This window comes from Notamacropus eugenii, chromosome 1, assembly GCF_028372415.1.
Source record: "Notamacropus eugenii isolate mMacEug1 chromosome 1, mMacEug1.pri_v2, whole genome shotgun sequence".
Taxonomy (NCBI): domain Eukaryota; kingdom Metazoa; phylum Chordata; class Mammalia; order Diprotodontia; family Macropodidae; genus Notamacropus; species Notamacropus eugenii.
Genome location: NC_092872.1, coordinates 47,007,840 through 47,028,973, shown reverse-complemented (window position 1 = coordinate 47,028,973; position 21,134 = coordinate 47,007,840). Strand labels below are relative to the sequence as shown.

At 51.0% G+C, this 21,134-nt stretch overlaps 2 protein-coding genes across 12 annotated transcripts; both read left to right on the top strand.

Moving 5' to 3' along the window:
* Nucleotides 1–848: 848 nt before the first annotated feature.
* On the top strand, nucleotides 849–14,057 carry KIF22 (kinesin family member 22). Of its 7 annotated transcripts, XM_072599097.1 has the most exons (16): nucleotides 849–1,027; nucleotides 1,635–1,763; nucleotides 3,579–3,684; nucleotides 8,048–8,243; nucleotides 8,459–8,586; nucleotides 8,697–8,851; nucleotides 9,081–9,290; nucleotides 9,457–9,687; nucleotides 10,122–10,275; nucleotides 10,430–10,547; nucleotides 12,261–12,429; nucleotides 12,700–12,862; nucleotides 12,976–13,040; nucleotides 13,464–13,670; nucleotides 13,759–13,818; nucleotides 13,894–14,057. In XM_072599097.1, exons 1-16 carry the CDS (start codon nucleotides 956–958, stop codon nucleotides 13,951–13,953), a joined length of 2,223 nt encoding a protein of 740 aa, XP_072455198.1. In that variant the 5' UTR covers nucleotides 849–955; the 3' UTR covers nucleotides 13,954–14,057. The 7 variants fall into 7 exon arrangements, with proteins under 7 accessions (XP_072455198.1, XP_072455244.1, XP_072455236.1 ...); XM_072599143.1 differs by lacking the exon at nucleotides 3,579–3,684 and having other exon boundaries at nucleotides 882–1,027; XM_072599135.1 differs by lacking the exon at nucleotides 849–1,027 and having other exon boundaries at nucleotides 1,654–1,763; nucleotides 3,608–3,684.
* Nucleotides 14,058–14,490: 433 nt separating this feature from the next.
* Nucleotides 14,491–20,694, top strand: MAZ (MYC associated zinc finger protein). Of its 5 annotated transcripts, XM_072599182.1 has the most exons (7): nucleotides 14,491–14,984; nucleotides 15,980–16,066; nucleotides 16,171–17,000; nucleotides 17,341–17,404; nucleotides 17,686–17,857; nucleotides 18,942–19,181; nucleotides 19,587–19,680. In XM_072599182.1, the coding sequence occupies exons 1-6, from the start codon at nucleotides 14,949–14,951 to the stop codon at nucleotides 19,157–19,159; spliced, it is 1,407 nt and encodes a 468-aa protein (XP_072455283.1). In that variant the 5' UTR covers nucleotides 14,491–14,948; the 3' UTR covers nucleotides 19,160–19,181; nucleotides 19,587–19,680. The 5 variants fall into 5 exon arrangements, with proteins under 5 accessions (XP_072455283.1, XP_072455287.1, XP_072455272.1 ...); XM_072599186.1 differs by lacking the exon at nucleotides 18,942–19,181 and having other exon boundaries at nucleotides 19,587–19,880; XM_072599171.1 differs by lacking the exons at nucleotides 14,491–14,984; nucleotides 18,942–19,181 and adding an exon at nucleotides 20,587–20,694 and having other exon boundaries at nucleotides 15,632–16,066; nucleotides 19,587–19,746.
* Nucleotides 20,695–21,134: the final 440 nt, after the last annotated feature.

Below are 21,134 nucleotides of genomic sequence, written 5' to 3'. Positions count from 1 at the left end.
CAATCCACTTCCCTACGAGCAAGAATGATGAGAGCCAGCAAGGTGCTCCCACCCATTACTAATTAGTAATGTCCTCAGCTCCCTTGATGTTACTCTAAGATGTGGAGCTGCAGTCATGCTCTCCTTAAGTTACGACTTCCGTTGTGCCCGGTCCCAGGGAGTGGTTTAGAACAGAGCTCTCTCTTCACCAGTGTCCTAGCATGCATGTCCTGGGTAGCTTACCTATTCACTGATGCACAATAATCTAAAACCACTTTACCCAGGCCTAGACAGGAATAGAAAGCACAGTGGATAGAGCACCGTGCCTGGAGTCAGGGAGACCTAAGCTCAAATCCAGCCCTGGTCCCTTCCTAGTACGTCATTTAACCTCTGCCTGCCTCAGTTTCCTTCTCTGTAGAATGGGGGTGATAACAATAGCACTTACCTCTCAGGATTGTTGTGAAGATAAAAGGAGATATTTGCCAAGGCTTTGCCAACCTCAAAATGCCATATAAATCCTAGAAATTATTTTTATCGTTATTTACTAAGTACCTACTACGTGCCAGGTGCTGTACTAAGGTGTTGGGCACGTACAGAAAAGCCAAAACACAGTCCTTACTGTCCAAGAGCTCCCAGGCTAACCCGGGAGACCACGTGCAAGTAACTGAGTACAAACAAGATGCAGACAGGATAAACGGGAGGTAATTAACGGAGGGAAGGCACTGCTAGCACTGAAGAAGACGGGGGAAGAGCTTCTTGTAGGAAGCCAGAAGGAGGTGGAGACGGTGGAGAGGATCCCGGCATGGGGACAGACAGCCAATAAAAACGCATGAAGTCAGGAGATGGAGAGCCACAGAAAAGGGGCCGGCGTCACTGGATCGTCGCGGGTGGAGGGGAAAGGAGAAAGAGTAAGGTGTAACAAGAACGAAGGAAGGCTTTGAGATGCCGGCGCATTTTACATTGGATCTTGGACCGAATGACAGGAGAGTGGACAGTCCGCCAGACCGGAGCTGAGCCAGCGGACCCTAAAAGCGCGGAGAAGCTGAGGGTGGGCTTCAGGGTGGGGGCAGGGTCGAAGGGGAGGAGGGGCTGGGCCACGGAGAGGTTACGTTACCGAGGTGGAAATCCCAGGACTCCGCATGGGATTGCCTGGGGGAGGGGAGAGGGGGGAGGGGGGAGGGGAGAGCGAGGAGGACGCCTAGGTTTGGGGCTGGAGGACGGCGAGGATGGGGGCGTCCGGAAGAGAGAGAAGCGTGAGAGGAAAAGGTAACGACCCCGCTCTGGATCTGCGGAACTTGGGAGGTCCGCGGGGCGGCCAGCCTGAGAGGCCTACGGGGCGGCCGGAGCGGAGGACGGCGGCAGAGGCCCTGGAGAAAGCACAGCGAGCAGGGAAGAGGGCCCGGGCCCAAAGCTGGCTCCGGGGCCGGAAGAGCCCCCGTCGGGAGCGGACGGGCGGGGCTGCCTCGAAGCCCGCCCCCTAGGAGCTCGCCCGGACTCGAGGACGGGAGGAGTGCAGGGGCGCACACCTGCGCAGACGCCACAACTGCAGCCCTGTCGGAAAGGGCTCCGCCGGGGGCGGGGGGGGGAGGGCGGCTGGGGACGACCCCACCCCTTCCGGCGCCTCAACCGGCCTGACGCTCGCCATTGGTCGAAAGGACCGGAGGAGGCGGAGCCGCCGGGGAATTCGAATGCCGAAAGGAACCAGCTCTGTGGAAGAGGAGTTGGGTTGGGGGCGGCCGGCGAAGCAGAAGCCCGAGAGATGGCGGTGGCAGCTGCGGCTGCAGGTAGGGGCGCTCGGGGCAGCTGCGGGCCGAGGATGGCCCACGCTGCCTCAGCAGGGGCTCGCTTCTCTGGGTTATCCCTTGGAGGTTTCCCGGGCGCGCGGGGTGGGGGATGGGGAGAAGGGAGGTGGGGTCGGTCCCGCGGTGCAGGCGCAGGCGCAGAAGACGCCGTGCGCGTTCCTTCCGGCGCCCCCGGATCCTTTCTCTGCCCTCCTTCCCCCAGGGTGGGGAGAGAGAAGTGTGGAATGGGTTGTTAATGCCTCCCTTCGCGGGTCTGAGACTTGAAGGAGGGAGCCCCGTATCTCCCCAAAGGGAAGCGGGGTTCAGGAGTTGGGAATCCCGGACTAGACCAGAGCTAGAAATGAGAGTGGAGTTGAAGACTAATGGAAGCTCTGACGTGGGACAGATGGGGAGGAAGAGGACTCAGTGACAAACCAGACACCTGTAAGTCAGGAGAGGCCGGTGACAGCCCCTGCTCTCACAGAGCTCACTTTTAATAGGGGAGACTGTTGAGGTCTGAGGGGCGCTGGGGGACCCCGAAATACAGACACCGGGTCCTGCTCGAATGAATTCGACACTAGCCTTCTTAAGGCCCCCAAAAACAAAGTTTATTAAAGATTCGCCATTTTGGGTTGACTGTTAAGGAGCCTTTATAAGCATTTATAACGTTTGTATTCACTAGCGGGCCAGATAGAATCTCAGCTAGACAGAGTCTGAGCGCCTTCATGGAGGCAAGATGGAACTTAAATACAGAAAAAGACTGAGGGAAGCATCCAGGTGTGGCCAGGTAGTCTGGGGTCCCAGGGATGGTCTTGAAAGATCAAACCCAGGGAGGATTCTGATTGGAGTGGCTGGTAATAGGATCAAAGAGAGAAATATGGAAAGAATGCTAAATAGAAGATTATCTATTTATTATCTGTTATCTGCCTAAGAGAGTATCTGACCTGAGAGAAATGGAAGGGGAATCCAAGGAGCTCCCTGTCCCCCAAGGCCAGACTGCCCAGGGCCCTTCAGACAAATGTGACAAAGCTCTTCCCATCCAAAGGGAAAAGGTCTTGGTTTGAGCTTGTTCCCCATCAAGACCACATGAAAACAACTATGTACAAACAAAGGTATATGCAGGATAAGTTGAAGATATTCAATACAGGGAGTACTAACAATCATTGAATGAAAACCAGATAATTTATATTGTCTCTATGCACAAAGCAAAATAGCCCATTTTTAAGTTTTAAGTTTAAGCGTTTTAAGTTGTCATAGATATGACACTTTAGAGGATTACTCTTAGGATCACAGGATGATAAAGTAAGCTGGAAAGGGCCTTAGAAGGCATGTGAAACAACCCTCTTCATTTTAGAGATGAGGATTTGAGACTCAGAGACATTTAAATGAGTTGCCAGGCACAGATAGAGTGACAGCTGGGATTCTTTGTTCCTCTTACAAACTCCTGATTGGTAAGGTACTGTCTCCTAGCTTGACTCCCTACCATAGACATGCAGACCTTTTCATTAGGGACCAGTGCTTTCCTTAAACATTCCATTTCTTCTGATCACTCTCTGATGGTTTCTGCTGATCACCTGTAACATTTATGGGCCATATCCTACAAGTTAGCATTTAATTATATTCTCTCAGGTTCTATTTATTCTTTTGTCAGTAGACAAGCATTTATTAAGTGCTTACTATATGTCAGGCTTACATATGCTTATTGACTCTAAAAACTAGACTTGTACCTTTAGAGAGACCTGTAGTATAATGAAAAGGACACTGAACTAATTAGATGTCAGGAGGCTGAGCTTACAGTCCAGGCTCTTAATCTCTAAGGTTTCCCGTATCTCTTCAAAACAAAACAGAAAAAACCTGACATTGACAATGTCCAGAAGAAAATATGTGTCATCCTGCATCCTGAGTCCTTCATTTCTATCAAAAGGCAAGTAGCATGTTTCATAGTGAGTTCTGGAATGATGATTAGTCATTATGGTGATCACATTTCTTAAGTCTTTCAAAAGTGTCTGTCTTCCTTATATAAATTTACTTGCTTGTATAGATTTCACTCAGCATCAGAGTCCAGGTTTCTCTGAAACCACCCCTTTCATCATTTCTTAAAGCACAATAGATTTCCATCACATTTTTATACCATCATTTTTCCATCCATTCCACAGTTGAAAAGGACCATAGTTTTCCACTTCTTTACCACCACAAAGGATTGTATTTTTTTTTACATACCTACTAAGAGTTTGTTTTGCTTAGGACTAATCCCTTCCTTATTCTACCCTTCTTTTTCTCCCTTTCCCCTCCTATTTTGTTGTGTGTATGTACTTCTGTGCCCACTTGTATCTGTGTGTGTAACGATGCTTCCCTTTGAACAGTTTAGATAAAAATGAGGTTCAAGTGTCAGCTGCTTCCTCAACCCTTTCTTTCTTGCTTGTGTAGACTTCTCTTTGTGCGCCCTGATTATGTGAGATAATTTTCCCTGATCTTCCTTTCCCTTCCATCCTCTCACCCTGCTAATGTATTCCTCTTCCCTTCTCTTTTCATTCTTCATTTAAGATCTTCAAGACAGAACTAAATCCAAGACCTCTCTCTGTGACCCCTCTTGATAGGGTTCAGAGGGAAGACTTTGGGATTATAATCTTTACTTTCTTAGATCCTGGGAGAAAGGGTGTTGGGAGTACTAGTTGTTTGGGTTCTGGAAAGGGAAGAAAATAAAGATAGGGAGGTGAGTATAAGTTATGGGCAAGGAGGACCAACAATTTTTTTTCTCCAATAAATACTTGGGGTCAATTAACAATTACATTAATAAATACTTCTTGATTGATTAGCTTTTTCCCGCCCTTTATTTTCTATTTTGTTCACAATGGGGCAGCTTAGCGGAGTAAACAGAGAGCCATCTACAGAGCTGGGAAAACCTAAGTTCAAAGTTTCACCCATAGAACTACCAGCTATGTAACGATGAGCAACTGACTTAATCTGTCAATGCTCTAGGAGTCTACAAAATAGAAAGTTTAGCCATGAGGCAGCTACAGGTATAGTGAATAGAGCAATGGATTTCAAAACTAGAGTTCAGATCTTGCTTCTGCCACTTCTTAGTTTTTTTCATTTATAAACTGAGGATGATAATAGCACATACTTCACCAGACTGTTGTGATGACCAAATGAGATGAGTAAGTAAAGTACTTAAAAACCTTACATTACTAGCTATGAAGCTGCAGAGAAGGTACAGGTCTATTTTGGTAGAGGAATTTTCTGTACCATTGAAATCACAGGTCCAGTCCCATATTTTCATTTTATTCCAATAACCACCCCATAAAATAAAAGGGTCATATTTTACAGAGGGTGAAACAGGGAAAATGATTTGCCTAAGTTTACATTTCCTTTTTTTTTGGCTGATTCCCCAAAGGAGCCAGTCTGAATCAAACTCTTTGGTGTGTATTACCTAGTGAATAAAGGATTTCATCACAGGAGCCCATCAATCCAACCATCTTTCTTGGCACTAAGTCCCAGAGGGCAAACTATCTTTTTTGTCTCCTCACACAATTAGGATTAGTGTCTTATTTCTTACTCTTACAGTATGGCATATACAGAGTAAGTGTTATGATCCCCTTTTTTCACATGAGGAGACTGAAACTCAAAGAGGTATTGGTGCTTGTCATGTAGCTATTGTCAGTCAAGATTTGAACCCAGTCTTTCTGATTCTCAGATCAGTTATTTTCCCACTACACCACACCTGCACTCAATAAAACCTTCACTAAGGGCCTAACCTGATTCCTCATTATAGTGTGGAAGTAGTCCTAGGTTCTTGAAGGCTATGCCAATGGAATACAAACTCTGATAGATCCTGCCAAGGTGATGGGTGAAATATGACGTCCAACAGCCAGTGTAGCCAAGTTCAGGGAGGCTCAACTCCAGAAGAGTCACAGGATAATAGATTTTATTTTGATCACAAAAACTTAAAGAGCATTTAAGTTATGGAATGGTTATAATTTGCGTTAGATTTACCTGTATCAATGAAAATTTACATCTTTCAAGGAAGAATTACCCTAAATTAAAGCAATGCATGGCCAGCAGTGTCTGTTAAATAATCAATAGCAAATAAATATTTTAAAGTGCCTACTGTGTGCTAAACACTGGGGATATGAATTTAGAAAAAGGTCCGTGCCCTCAAGGAGCTTATAATCTAAAATGGGAAAACAATACACAAAACAAAGTTGAAAAGCAAGATGGGGAAGAGGTGGAAGGTGAGACTGGTGAAGCAAAGATGACCAAAATGGATGTATAAAAACAATATTCTTCCTCTTGTCCACTGCCCCTTGGGATCTTTTAAGATATGAAAGACATATCAGGCCATTTTACTCCTTCTTAATAATTCCCAGGCAATGTAGAAAGAGCATTAAATGCTGAGCCTGACTGATACTTAATGGCTGTTTCCTGTAAATATGGAAAACAAACAATACTTGCATTGCCTACCTCACAAGGATCTAGTGAAAATCTAGTAAGATGATGGACATGAGTATATTTTTGATTGCAAAATTCCATATATGTAAGACATTTCAGCTAGAGTAAGAAATGTGGGATGGTAAACCTGTGGGACTATTTGTCCCATATATTGGTAATATATTGGTAATTCTGCATATATTGGTAATTCTGCTGTTAGGAAGATAGTGTTAAGTATCATCCATAAATGTGTTTGTAGATCCTTTTCACTGTACACTTGAAGACTAGAGGGTACAAGTAATGGTGATGTTTTCTCTTGTTAGCTCTCATCTCTGTTATCTAAGTGTTGTAATGTTTCTTGTTTCATTACTTAAAGATTGTTATCCACTGAAGAGAAGACATCTTTGATTTTACTAAGTCATCAATAAGGATTACAATTTTTATGTTTTCATAATCATAAAATGTTAGAATTGGAATGGGCTTTGGATTACAATGTTAGAACACATCTTTCCTCTTTGCAGAGAAGTGGGAGGTTGTGGGTATGGAATATGTGGCATGTTGTCAAACTTGATTATTTTGTTGGTGGCTTATGCTATTTTTCTGTATTATAAGAGAAAATTCGATGAGGGAAGAGCATATTGAGAAATGACTATGATGTTAAATCAGTTTAAAAATAGAATATTGCCTTAGAAACACCTTAAACTTCACTTTACAGACAAGGAAACTGAAGTCCCTAGAGAGGAATTGATTTCCTTTATATCACAGACCTGATATGAAGCAGAGCCAGTACTCAATCCCAAATCTAACTCACAATCCAGAGTCCCTGCTACACCATGTTGCCCAGCTCCTGACCAGTGGGAGCTAACACAAAGGAATCATATGAGACAGTCATGCATAATCCAGCACACATTTAACATTCTGTAGCGTTACAGGGAGATAAGGGTGTTGGAAGGAGTTCTGGATGTAGATGCTGCAGGACAGTGAAGCAACTTGCAGATAGCCATTATAAATACCAGAGCCAGAATGCAAGCCCAGCTCTTCTGATTCCATATCTACAGCCCTTTTTAATCATGACTGCCAAATATTAGCTGTGTGACAGTTGGCAAGTCTTTGTCAAATTACTTCATGATGTTTCCTTATCTGTAAGATGTAAATTGTATTTCCTCCTTTTTTTTATACCCTTTAATATCAAGGACTAACATTTAATTCTATAAAGAAATGTGAAATTGAACTATTTTATACTTTAGCCACTGCCTCCCTTCATATAATTCCCAAATCTGTATTTCTTCTTCTGACCTCTCTCCTGAGCCCTAGATGATTATTTTCAGCTGTCTGCTGGACATCTTCATCTGGATGTCCCAATGGCATCTCAATTTCAACATATCTAAAACTAAACTTGGCTTACCTTCCTGACTTCCTGTGTTGCTATTACTGACACCTTTCTAGTTACTCAGGCTTGAAATTTCAACATCAACTTTGATTCTTCCCTCTCCTTTGCTCTTCATATACAACCAATAAATAAATTCTGTTTTCTGCCTCCTCAGGCTACCCCCAAACTAGACTTTCTTCATCCTAACATACCTTTCCCACCTTATCTCCCACTATGCCTCTATATGTGTGCCTTACTCTGCAAAATAGGCTCCTCAACTATTCCCCAAAAGTATTTTATACTCTCTAAACCCCCACATCTTTGCTGAATAGAGAGAAATCTTAGAGGTCACACAGGGTAAGCCCTCTAATTTTATAGCTAAAAGAACCGGCCCATAAAAGGCATGAAGACTCAGCCAGACATCAAAAGGCGAGTGCTGGGAGAGAATATTAAGTCCCAGTATCCTAATGTTTCACCTTCTCTTTTTCAGGTGCTACACGTAGCCAGCTGAGCAAAGGCAGAAACAGTCGGCGCCCTGCTGTGGCAAGAGTTCGTGTGGCTGTGAGACTTAGGCCCTTTGTGGAAGAGGCCAACAGCACCAACGAGAGTTCCTGTGTACGAGGCCTGGACAGCTGCTCCTTGGAGATTGCTAACGGGAGAAATAGTCAGGAGACGCTCAAATACCAGTAATGGCTCTGGGCCCCCTTCTTTATCTCGCTGCTTCAGCATCCCTAGGACACTCACGTTCATTGCTTGAGGGGACTGCTGTGTTGACCATGTTTATCGCTGCTCCTCATGCACACGTCCCTGCTGCCATGTCCATCCCTATGTTCTAGGTCTTATACCCTCTTCTTCTACAGTCTTAACTGGTCAGTCGAATTACCATTTTTCTGGTTTCCAGGTTTGATGCCTTTTATGGAGAAACAAGCACCCAGCAGGACATCTATGTTGGCTTTGTCCACCCCATCCTGCGCCATTTGATGAATGGACAGAATGCCAGTGTGCTTGCCTACGGTCCAACAGGAGCAGGTTAGGGAAGAGTAGAATGAGTCCAGGGCTTTGTGCAGAGGGCAGGAAGAGATAATGAGGCCATCTGAGAGCCAGAAATGTTACTGTTTCCTCTTGTCTTCTTCCTGCAGGGAAGACATACACAATGCTGGGCAGCCCAGAGCAGCCTGGCATTATCCCTCGGGCCCTCAAAGACCTCTTGCAGCTTACCCGGGAGGAGGGTGCTGAAGGGCGACCCTGGGCCTTTACTGTCTCCATGTCCTATTTGGAAATCTACCAAGAGAAGGTGAGGCTTCTCCTGAGTGAGGAGAGATTAAGGCTGGAATTTGAGACCTAAACCTTTGAGACAGGTAGGAGAATTCAAGAATGGTCTCTTGGGGGAAGAGAAGGAATGTTTGAGTGGGGAAACTTAAGATCTTGTTCAGAGGAAGTAGATTAGCATGGTAGTGAGGCCCAGCTATGAAAGGTCAAGATGCCACATATAAAGGATTCTGCCTTGTTTCTGTGTTTCCCAGGTGTTGGACCTGCTTGCCCCAGCTTCAGGGGACCTAGTGATCAGAGAAGATCGGTGGGGTAACATCCTTATCCCTGGGCTCACCCAAAAACCCATTGCTTCCTTCACTGACTTTGAGCAACACTTCCTGCCAGCCAGCAGAAACCGGACTGTGGGAGCCACTCGGCTCAACCAGCGCTCCTCTAGGAGCCATGCTGTTCTCCTAGTCAAAGTGAGTTTGAAGAGGGGGAGGCTTGAATAGTGTTGTCAGCATGTTGAAGGTGGGAGGAGTCATCTGGGTTTTAGATGGGTCATAAAAGGTAGAGGTAGTACAGGAAAAAGGTGCCCCAGAGTTGGGCCCCTGAATTTTCATTCACTCAGTAACCTCTCACATACAGGTGGAACAGCGGGAGCGCACTGCCCCATTCCAGCAGCGAGAGGGCAAGCTCTATCTAATTGACCTGGCTGGTTCAGAGGACAATCGGCGTACAGGCAACCAGGGCTTGCGACTGAAAGAGAGTGGAGCCATCAATGCCTCCCTCTTCGTGCTGGGCAAGGTGGTAGATGCATTGAACCAGGGCCTCCCTCGTGTTCCCTACAGAGACAGCAAACTTACTCGACTGCTGCAGGTTAGGTTGCTCTGGAATGGAAGGGTTCCTGGTATTACCATTCTAACAGTGTAAAAAGGAGGCACTCTGATTTCTTCCTGAGGGACAAAGATTCTCAGTTCTGTTAAAAATCCCTTCTATTTGTATAGCACTTTATAGTTTTACATTATCTCTCTGAAGCTCACTTTAACTCTAAGATAGGCAGGCCAAATGGCATCCCTGTTTTACAGGTGAAAAAAATGAAGCTCAGAGATTAGGTAACTTGTCAGTAGAACCCAAGCCGTTTAACTCCCAAACCAGTGGTTTTTCCACTATACCAAGCTGAGGATTGAGAACAACCCAGGTTGAGGGGAGGGGATGATATAGTGACAGCAGTTGTACCTTTGGAAATAGGGGCAGACCCTGGTTGAAGACAGTGTACCTAGATCCTGACTCATTTTCCCTGTCTTCCCTAGGACTCCCTCGGAGGTTCAGCTCACAGTGTGCTCATTGCTAACATTGCTCCAGAGAGGCGCTTCTACCTAGATACAGTCACATCACTCAACTTTGCCTCCAGGTCCAAAGAAGTAATCAACCGGCCATTCACCCATAAGACTTTTCAGCCTCCTGGTGAGAAGGGTATGGTAGGAGAGGGGTAAGAAAGGAAAAGGAGGGCAGCGCCTGAGATTAAGTATTATGATATCTGTAGTGTTGTGGAGGCATTTGTGGAAGCAAAGAGATAGATGGATGTGATATCCTTTTCACCATATAACTTTTATCCCAGTGAAGTTAGTCCAAAAGGAAACGATGGATCCTCCAGCAGCAAAAAGGGCTAGAAGCCAGGAGGAACTGGAGGATGGGACAGGTAACCCAGAGCCCCCACCTAGCTGTCCCAAACACAGGTAAGACAGAAGGGATGGAACATCCATTTGGTCCTCCCTCAAATATCCTCTCTCCCAAGTAGACAACAATGATGTGATCAGGAACCCTAAATAAGAACAGTACAATTATAATTGGTGCGTATACAGGCAGATCCTTTTAAAGCTATGCAAAATAATCAGAGGACATGTGTGCGCAGCGTTGTGGCTGGCTGCATTGTCTGCCACCAGAAAGGACTTTGAGCAGTGTCCTTGAGAACATGGCCTATCTCTCTTTATCTCTGTCCTACCCTGCCAGGGCATCTAGGCATTGAAAGTAACATCCTTGGGTGTGCCGTCTCAGGAAGCATTCAGGGATTTGGTCTAGGCACAAGTTCCATACAGGTTTGCAGTTAGAGATGTCAAGTCCAACAACTTTTCCCATGGCTTACCTATACAGCAAAGTATGACTTTGCAAGGGAAGCATCTAATTCGCATGTATGAGCTATTGTCCATTTAAGGACAGAGGAAGAGTTCAGAGAACAGAAAAGTGTATATATAAACTAGAAAATTTCTTCTCCAAAAGTGGAGGGGAAAAATTACTCTGGCCCAGTTAGCTTAACATCTCTTCCTAGGTAGTACAACTATTCAGAGCCATTCTAGTCTTGGGCTCATGAGGTGGTCAGCCCAGCCTAGAAATGTAAAAGTAGTTAGTAAAGCTAATATAGCTTGCCTAAAGCACTTTACATACTTCTTATGTGATCCTCACCATACTCCTAAGAAGCAGACAAGGCAGATGGTATTATTCCCATTTTATAACTGAGGTCCCCAGAAATTGTAATGACATTCAGAGGTCACATAGCTTATAAGTGCTAGAGCTTTTGATCAAAATGCTGTTCCCACTTTTTCAGGTAAATCAGCCACTTTTAGTAGGGAGCAGCATTGGACCTGGTCCTAATTCTCTAAAATGCCTTGGTTTGAACTGTCCTGCAACCTTTGATTGCTGTCATAAGCATGAACTGACCCTTTAGCATAGCCTTTGTACCAAATACTTGAGGCCAGTTGGATTGTACTAAAGTATTGGGCTCAGCTATAGAAAGGCCTGCCTATCCAAGAGCAGCCCTGTTGTACTGAGTTTGAAGGAGCTGTCAGTCGCTCCCTAGTGCTGAATGAGCATGAACTAGGTACAGAGTTTCTGAGCTGGGCATTGTAAAACTGGACAAGAAGTAGAAAATGGTTCCTGCCCATGCAGAATTAAAGACATGACAAATAAAACAAAAATTCACTATCCCAGTAGGATGCTATTTTCCCTTGTTCCCCCAAGTGAGTTCTGTGTAAGACCCCCATGTTGCTTTCTCACTTTAAAAACCAAACCAGTAACTTTGTCAGTAACTTAAGGTCCAAGTGACTTATCTGGTATTTCTGCTCTGGATGACCCAGCTGATGCATTACTTCACAGGGCCCCAAGTCCTATAACCACAAAAATGTTAACAATTCCAGTTTTTGATAATCTTACCCATGCCTTAATTCCTGTAGTGATCTGTGGTAATTGTGCCATTCATTATGGCACATGTTTTGTCTAGGGTTTGGGGTTACCTTTTCGTGGCAAACCAAGGACTCAAACCAAGGTCTTAGAGTCACTAGAATTTGTTGTACCTACTGAATTGTGGAAAGATGAAGAATTGAGCTGTGGGAGATAGTTTGCTGTTAAATGATGAAAGAGAAGGAAGGTAGAAGTAAATTCATTTATTCTCTTAGCCCCCTAAAGCAGCTGAACACTCTTGAACCGGCTGTGCAAGAGCGCCTGCTAAACCTGGATCGAATTCTAGACTCCCGGGGGTGCCAAGGGACTTCAGTCTTAAGCACACCACGGAGAGAACGAACAGCCCTAGAAAAGGCTTTGAAAGAGAAGGACTCAGAGATTCAGGTACAGACTGGAGAGAATTCAAGGCTGGACTGAGGCTCTCCTTACCTCTGTGCTCCTGCCACGTGCTTCCTTCCTACCTACTCCTTGCCAGCTCCCTCATCCTGGACCTTGACTCAGACTCCACCCCTCTCTAGCTGTAGAGCCAAGAACTTAGTATCTCAGCTCTTCTTGTGACATCCTGTTCTAGTCCCTCAGGAAACAAATCTACATTAGGCCCTCAGGTGTTCTGATACAGACTAGATCACCCTTTTCTTTCACTTATTCCCACAGAGGCTGAAGGAAAAGTATAAAGAGCTGGAGGCCAACAGACTGAGCCAGAGGCCCAAGGAATTGGAGGAAGAGGAGAATGGCTCCTTGACCCCACCTTGCCCCTTTCCCTCCCAAAGGGTCCCCATGACCAAACCCTTGAACAGGGTTGTACCCCTTCAGCTAAGTAAGGAAAAGGGAAAAGTGGGGGGTTGGAAGTTCTGGATGGGACAAGGGAAACAAAAGGGGAGATGGGTGACTGCTTTGACGCAATTATTGCCTTCAAATCCCCACCTTTAGTTCAGGAGCAGACAGCATCCCAAAACAAGACCCATGTCCTGCAGAAAGAAAGCCAGAAGAGGAAGGTAAGACAGCCTGGCAGCTTGGTTGTGCATGTGTGTGCCTGTACATGTATGTATGAAAAGCTTTCTGAGGATATGAGTTAGCCCCAGCTCTGGGGGCTGGGATCTAGCTGGTGTTGGTAGAAAACGTAACCACCAGAAGAATTAAACGCTAGATGAGGTCTGTGATAAAAGTAGGTGGCATGTAAACAGCTGCCAAATGGGAGGTCCAGCAGTGCCATGGGAGCTCTGAGAAGGGAGCCAGCGGGGTGGGCTAGAACAGCCGCTCGGAAAGGCTTCCTGGAGGGTGGTACTTGAAGGACGGGGTGGGAATGGATTGGGTGTGTTCCGGAGAACAGGGGGACGGGGACGAGGGGAAGGGAAGGCTCCACGTGGTGCCCGCAGGAAGCCCCTGGAGATCCCCCACCTACCCTCCTCTCGGTGCAGCCGCAGCAGGAGCAGCAGGCCGAGGGGCTGCGCACCACCTTGGCGCTGCTGCAGGTGCCCCCGGAGCTCCTGGCGGAGAGCCGCAGGAAGATCCTGGACCTGCTCAACACGGGCTCGGCCAAGGAGCTCCGGAGGCTGCAGCGCATCGGGGAGAAGAAAGCCCGGCTCATCGTGGGCTGGCGGGAGCTGCACGGCCCCTTTGCGGAGGTGAGGCGGGCTCGGGGGCGGCCCGGGGGGAGGACCGGGGCGGAGGCCAGCCTTTCCCGAGGCAGAGGGATGCTCTTGTCTCCCGCAGGTGGAGGACCTGGGGCGGGTGGAAGGGATCTCGGAGAAGCAGGTGGCCACCTTCCTGAAGGTACGGGCCGGGCCGGGGCCGGGGCAGGGGGCGGGGGCGGGCCGGGCGCTAACGGCCTTCGCTCTCCTCTCCCAGGGCAACATCCTGAGCTTCGTCGCCGAGTGCTTCAGCGCCTTGCCTCGGAAGGACGCCTGAGCGGCGCCACCGCCGCCGCCGCCTCCTGGCCCGAGAAGCCCCTGCGCTCCGTCCGTGTTTGGGGGGGGGGGGAGGGTTTTGTAAATAGAGTATTTTATCCTGTCGCCTCTGCCTGATTCTTGGGGGGAGGGGGCTCCCGGAGCCCGCCATCTGCGCATCTGCTCTCGGTGGGGGTTGGGGGGCATGGGGGGCATCGCTGTGTTCTAGCTAATCACTGATGATCCAGTACAATGTTAAATTCGGCCCCTTTTCTGCAGGGGAAAGTAATCTCTCCCTGTGAAAAGAGCGGGGAGGGTCAACAGCCGCCATCTTTTAGGGAGGAGAGGGGGAGGGGAAAAGCGACAATTGTAAATAAACTGGAGGGGAGGGACGGTGGCCGAAACGCGGCAAAATACTTTGGTGAGGCCTGGAGGGCGACGACCGTTAGGCGCGTGCCTGGGATTTTCTCCGCCCCTCCCATCACCGCGCGCGCGCGCGCCCAAGCTCCTGGTTCAGCAAAGACAGCGACATTACGCGCGTGCGCGCGGAATAACGGCCGCTGGCGGAGAGAGGAGGGGGGGACTCGGTAGAGGGAGGGGGGAGCCGCCCCATCCCCCGCGTGCCCACCACCTGCACCATCCTAGGCCAATCAGCTCCTGTCTGGAGGGTCTCGCGCTAACGGAGGCTGGGGCTGCTGGGTGCCTCCCCTCCCCCTCCCCCTCCCGCCCGTGTCCCTCTCTCTCTTCCCCCTCCCCCCTGGACTCGCGCGCCCGCGCCCGCGCTCGCCCGAGACTCCGTGTGTGTGTCCTCGCGCCCCCCTCCCGCCCGCTCGCCCGCCCTCCCCGCGCGCAGTGTGTGCTCCGCTCCCCCCCCCATCCTCCTCCTCCCATCCCTCCCGCCCCGCGCGCCTCCCGCCCGCCCTCCTCCTCCTCCCTCTGGTCCCCCCTCCCCCCACCTCCTCCTCCCGCCCCGGGGTGAGCGCGAGCCGCCTCCCTCCCTCCCTCCCTCCCTCCGCCATGGATCCAGGCAACTGGAGCAGCTTCATCTTCCAGGTAACAACCCCCCTCCCCCCACCCCCCCCACGCCTTCTCCTCCCCCCCACCCCATCTCCCTCCCTACACCCCCCTCCCTCCCTTCCGTTCCACCCCCCCTCCGCGCGCCCGGTGCGCGCGCAGCCGCCCCCCCTCCTTCCCTCCCTCCCTCCCCGAGGCGCAGAGAGGGAGCGCGCGCGGCGGGGGCAGAGGCTTCTCCCTCGCGCTCCCCCCTCCCCCCACCCACCCCGGGGATTCCAACCGCCGCAGCGTACCGGGCGCCCAGCCCGCCGCCTCGCGCCGCTTCCCGCGTCGTCTCGCCCTCCATTCCCGCTCCCTCGCCGGGTCCTGCCCCTCGGCCCCGCCCCCCCTCGGCTCCTGCACCAGCTCCTGCTCCCCACCTGAGGGGACTTTCCCCCCTCCCGCCTAGGGGGCGTTGCCTCTCTCGGCCTCAGCCCTCCGCGGGTGGGGTGGCCGTTGGTCCTCTGCCTTCGGGGAGGGGATGTGGATGTGACTGTCCCCCAGCCCCCACGGCCGGCGCGCTCCCTCGACAATGAGGGGAGGCGGCCTCCCCAGGTCAAAAACGATTGTTCTCCTGCAGTGAGGAGAGTGGCGGGCCACTGAGGGGGGTCGGGGGGCTGAGCCCAGCCCCGGCGGCCCGCCGCCCCCTCCTTCCGGAGCGCGTTGCCCTTTTGGCCCCTTTGGGGCAATTCGTGGGGCCGTCTCCCCCCGAGGGGGTCTGACCTTTCCCCCCGGTTAGGGGCCGGCACTTTCACGAGGATTCCTCTCTTTTTTCCAGTTTTATTGTTTATATGACACTTTTAATCCAGGGAGCTCCAGAGCCTGTTTTAAGGGGTCGTCCCCCCAAGTACTCCTTCCCTCTCCTCCTCACCCCCTCCTGGCTGGAGGCCATGTTTCCTGTTTTCCCCTGCACCCTCCTGGCCCCCCCATTCCCTGTACTGGGACTGGACTCCAGGGGGGTTGGCAATCTAATGAACTCTTTTCCCCCACCTCAGGGTCACGCCCAGAATCCCCTGCAGGTCGGGGCTGAGCTTCAGTCCCGGTTCTTTGCGTCCCAGGGCTGCAACCAGAGTCCATTCCAGGTGAGTACTCCGAGGCCCGGCGGAGGCGGGGGGATGAGGGGGTGCCCGGGACGGCGGGGGCTGGGAAGCCACCTCTGTCCCACACGGCCTTCTTTCCCTCCCAGGCTGCCCCAGCCCCCCCACCGACTCCTCAGGCCCCGTCTGCCGAGCCCCTGCAGGTGGACCTCCTCCCCGTCCTCGCCGCAGCCCAGGAGTCCGCTGCTGCCGTGGCCGCCGCCGCCGCGGCCGCCGCCGCCGCCGCCCCCCCGGCCGCCGCCGCCGCCTCCACGGTGGACACGGCGGCCCTCAAACAGCCCCCCGCGCCGCCGCCGCCGCCTCCCGCTTCGGCCCCCGCTCCCGAAGCCGCCCCGCCGGCCACGATCGCCGCCGCCGCCCCCGCCGCTGCCCCAACCTCCACGGCCGTCGTAGCTCCCGTGGCCACTGCTCTGGAGAAGAAGTCCAAGAGCAAGGGGCCCTACATCTGCGCCCTCTGCGCCAAGGAGTTCAAGAACGGCTACAATCTTCGACGGCATGAAGCCATCCACACGGGTGCCAAGGCCGGGCGGGCCGGCCCGGGCGCTATGAGGATGCCCACCATGGTGCCCCTGAGCCTCCTGAGCGTGCCAGCAACCCTGGGCGGAGCTGGCGGGGGTGGGGGCGAAGGGGGTGCTGGGGGTGGAGGGGCCGGAGTCGGTGGAGGCGGCGTGGTGACCACCACAGCCTCCGGGAAGCGGATCCGGAAGAACCACGCGTGTGAGATGTGCGGGAAGGCCTTCCGCGACGTGTACCACCTGAACCGGCACAAGCTGTCCCACTCGGATGAGAAGCCGTACCAGTGCCCCGTGTGCCAGCAGCGCTTCAAGCGCAAGGACCGCATGAGCTACCATGTGCGCTCACATGACGGCGCTGTGCACAAGCCCTACAACTGCTCCCACTGTGGCAAGAGCTTCTCCCGGTGTGCACAGGGATGGGCCACCCGCAGGGGGGAGGGACACATGCCCACCAGGCCCAGGAGGTTTCCGAGGATGGGGGAGGAGAGAAGGTAGTTCCAGTGTAATGCGGGCAAGAGAGAGGGGCCTCACCTAAAGGAGACCTCAAGACAAGTCACGAGGAATGGCCGCACAGCGGGAAAAAGCCTTGCATGAGGGGAGGGACTTCCTAGGCGCGTAGCAACTGCTAAACTTCGGAAAAGGATGCGCTTTCTAATGGGAGGAAACCCGGTGCAGGGTAGAAGTGGGATCACCCCCACTTTTAAGGCCAACTGCCTAACCCCTTCCCCTAACAAATTCTCCCAGGCCAGACCACCTCAACAGCCACGTCAGACAGGTGCACTCAACAGAACGGCCCTTCAAATGTGCGGTATGGAGACCTTGATGCACTGCTTCTTTCCTTATTTAAACCCCTTTGTACCTATCCAGACTCAGCCTCTCAGGATTCTTATTTCTATTTTAGCCTTCAGTTTTTATTCCTTATTAAAGGTTTAATCTTTTCATTCCTATTTGCCTATGGCTCTAAGATCCCATGCTCCACGTTTCTGGGGCTTTGACTTTATTCCCACTTCCACCCCCACCCCGCATCCCCAGTACTCATTCCCCTCTCGCTAATAGCTCTTAACTTCTGCTCTGACTTCTCTACCCCAGACATGCGAAGCAGCATTTGCTACCAAGGACCGACTTCGAGCACATACGGTGCGGCATGAAGAGAAGGTGCCATGCCATGTATGTGGCAAGATGCTGAGCGCAGCTTACATCTCCGACCACATGAAGGTGCACAGCCAAGGGCCTCACCATGTCTGCGAGCTCTGCAACAAAGGTAGGGAGCGAAAGGGCTGGAAGGGACTAGGGGAAAAATAGCAAAGGACTCCGTATACCGTTGAATTCCATGATCAAGCTGTTGATCAAAAAGGCTGTAACAGAAGGGAATGGTTTCCTGAGTATGGTTCAAAGAATCAGTTAGTTTCTTCTTGGAAAAACAGAGTGCAGCTACTTATGGAGAGAGACACAGTAATTTACTAAAGACCTAAAGTTAGTAGAACCACATTTGTATGATCAGGGTAAAAACACAGCTTATTGCTAAGAAATGATGCTCCTGTTTTCTAAATCCTAGTGAGAAAAAGGTGGGTGGGATGCAGTTACCTCTGGGAAAGAAGTCACCAAGTAGAACTTCTTGGGAAATTGGAAACTGGTTTCCCTCAGTCTTAAGAAAGAAAGGATACAACTGCTTCTGCAAAGGGATACACTGAAAACAAGTTAACTGGATGTATTGAGCCCATCAGGGTTTGGGGAAGAACATGCAACAAATAGTGTTTGTAGAAGGATGCATCAGGCAAAGAATACTAAACAGTAACTGTAACTGGAATGGGGGGTGGGTAATGGAAGAGCAAAGACCTGCATCTGAGATAATGTTGGCAGCTCTGGGGAGGAATATTTGTTGAGTAGAACAAGCTTCCTTTAAATGGAGTAAGTTTCCTCAGTAATTGGAAACTAAATCCTTAGGGTTTGGGGGGTTGGGGGACACAGCCGTCTCTGGGGAAGGATACATTCACTTAGAAAAAATGACCTGAGTAAGTAGGAATCCTATCTCCTGCCACCTCTGGAGAGGGTTTTGCCAGTTGGGAAGAATAAGCTTTATGGGTCCTGGGGAGAGAAATCACAGCTATCTCTGGGAAGCAATTATCTGCTGAGTAGACAGAGTTCTAAGTTTGGGGAATGAAAAGATAATAAATACCACCTCTGGGCAGAAGATCATTACCTGAATAGAAAGACACTCCCCAGGTTGTTGGACATAGCAGACCTATTACTGGGGACGCAAGTCCCCAACCTAGGAGAACATCCCCGTCTCCGGGGTCTCCACTTAGCTGAACCCTGTCCCTATCCCCATCCCGGTCACCCCGTAGGCTTCACCACGGCGGCATACCTGCGCGTCCATGCGGTGAAGGACCACGGGCTCCAGGCCCCCCGGCCCGACCGGCTCCTGTGCAAGCTCTGCAGCGTGCACTGCAAGACCCCCACCCAGCTGGCTGGCCACATGCAGACCCATCTCGGGGGGGGCGCACCCCCTGTCCCTGGAGACGCCCCCCAGCCACAGCCGCCACCGCCGCAGCCCACCTGCTGAGGGGAACCCCTGCACCCATCAGGCAAGGCTCGGCGCACGGCTGGTGGGGCATGGGGGGTGAGGGGTGGAAGGGGATCAGAGGAACCCCAGGGGCAGGATAAGGGTACTTAGGAAGGCCCAGAGGGGCAGGATAGGGTCTCTAGGGAATATAGGCTAGGGAGGCATCTGGGGTAAGGAGGGCCTTTGAGGAGAACTTTTGAAGTATCTCCAAGGGAAAGAAGACAGGCTGGAAAGAGAAAACCCGAACCTCTGGAGAGGGAGCAGGAAATGTGCAACGGCTGTGTCCCAGGGGAGGGCATGGTAGAAGAAACAGCTTCCCAGGCAGAGAGGGGAAGCAGCTACAAGGGAGAAAGAACTTGCCACAGGCTCCACACTGATAACTCTGTCTCTCTCTCTTTTCCCCTCTTCCCCTCCCTGCTTGCTGCAGGAACAGGTGAGGTCTGTCCTATGGCGGCAGCAGCATCGGCAGCAGCGGCAGCGGCGGCAGCAGCAGCAGCAGTGGCAGCAGCTACTCCCACAGCTGTGGGCTCCCTTTCTGGGGCAGAGGGTGTCCCTGTGAGCTCTCAGCCACTTCCCTCACAGCCCTGGTGAGCCCTGAGGTGGGGGTTGGGGTGTAGAGGAAAGGCCTCAGTCCCCTCTCTCCTCTCCTCCCCCCTTTCTTCTCCCACCAACCAAGGAGCCACCAGAAGGAAGGAGTGAAGAAATGTTTTCTTAGGGGAATTCACTAGATTTTAAACATTTGTTTCTCTTCTCTCTCCCCTCTTCCTATATGAACCCCATTGTTCCTCTGGTGATTTGGGGGCCCCCTAAACTGATATCAGGGGTGTCAGAGGACAAACCAGCTGTCTCATTGCCCTCTCTTCTCCATTGCCCTTCCCATGCTCTCCCAGGGATTCAAGAACCTTTTTCCCTTAAAGGTCCTTTTCCTTCCCACCTTTCCAGTCCCCTGTTTGCCTACTGTCTGCTGCCCATCCCTGGGGAGTTGGTGCTGTTTAAATGGGGAGGGCGGGGTAAGAGTGTGGAGGAAGAAAGAAGGGAAATCAAAGATTCTGTCCTGGGTATGAGGAGAAGAGAGATCTGGAAAGAGGCCGAGGTGAGGGGCAAGCAATAAAGGACTTAGTGTCACAGGTGGAGGATTGTTCGGGGTCCTTGGCCCTAATCTTATCCCTCTACAATGCATCATAAAGAAGACTGGGCAAGTAAGGGGATAAACGTTTTGGGGAGAAGGCAGAGTAAGAAGCAGGACCTTGGGGGAAGGGAGTAGGATAAGTAAAGGACAGAATGAGAGGAAGTTTTGGGGGTGCCAGAAAATAAAGGTGCTTCCCAGGGGGGGAATGCAGCGGCAGTATTTCCCAGTCCCCTCTCATCTCAACTGTAGTTCTGTCCTTTTTTTTTCATCCCTTTTTTTCCCCTCCTCTCCCCAACAGAAATTGTGGCCCTAGCCATGACATCGTGTTCCTGTGTCCCCTGCATGTTCCCCACCCTTCACCCCATCCCTTTGCGGACCCCATTACAATAAATTTTAAATAAAAACATACCTGATTCTGGCTATTTGTCTCTTACCACACTACCATCTTAATCACACACAGACACCTACACCTGCCAACCTGGGGCCAACAATAGCAGCCCCCACCTAGAGTCCTCCCCCTACCAAGACACCAGAGTCTATTTCTTTCCTCACTGTGGGCCCTGATCTAGACTGCTCAGTTCTCTTTAATCTCCCTCCTCAGTGGAGGACACCAGTGGCTGCAGCCCAGATGCAGGGTGGAGCAGGGAAGAGCCAGTGCCTGTGACTGGCAAGCCCCAGGACTCCTCGGTCTCTGGGGAACTCCCTGCCCTGGAGAAGCCAGTCGCTATTCCAAGCTTCTGCTAGACATTCGCGGGCTATCTGCTCGGATTCGGGCAGAGCCGGCGCCCCCCAGCATCCCTGCCAAAGGGCATATCTTGGAACCCCACAGTCAAATACCTGCAAAGT

Bases quoted from the DNA above. Each gene is read 5' to 3' on its own strand.
- KIF22 (XM_072599097.1), top strand. From the start codon at position 956: ATGACAGGAGAGTGGACAGTCCGCCAGACCGGAGCTGAGCCAGCGGAC. The intron at 10,276-10,429 runs GTGAGAAGGGTA...CTTTTATCCCAG, and splicing joins TAAGACTTTTCAGCCTCCTG to TGAAGTTAGTCCAAAAGGAA. The intron at 12,430-12,699 runs GTACAGACTGGA...TTATTCCCACAG, and splicing joins AGAAGGACTCAGAGATTCAG to AGGCTGAAGGAAAAGTATAA.
- MAZ (XM_072599153.1), top strand. From the start codon at position 15,776: ATGACACTTTTAATCCAGGGAGCTCCAGAGCCTGTTTTAAGGGGTCGT. The intron at 16,067-16,170 runs GTGAGTACTCCG...TTTCCCTCCCAG, and splicing joins GCAACCAGAGTCCATTCCAG to GCTGCCCCAGCCCCCCCACC. The intron at 17,858-18,941 runs GTAGGGAGCGAA...GTCACCCCGTAG, and splicing joins CTGCGAGCTCTGCAACAAAG to GCTTCACCACGGCGGCATAC.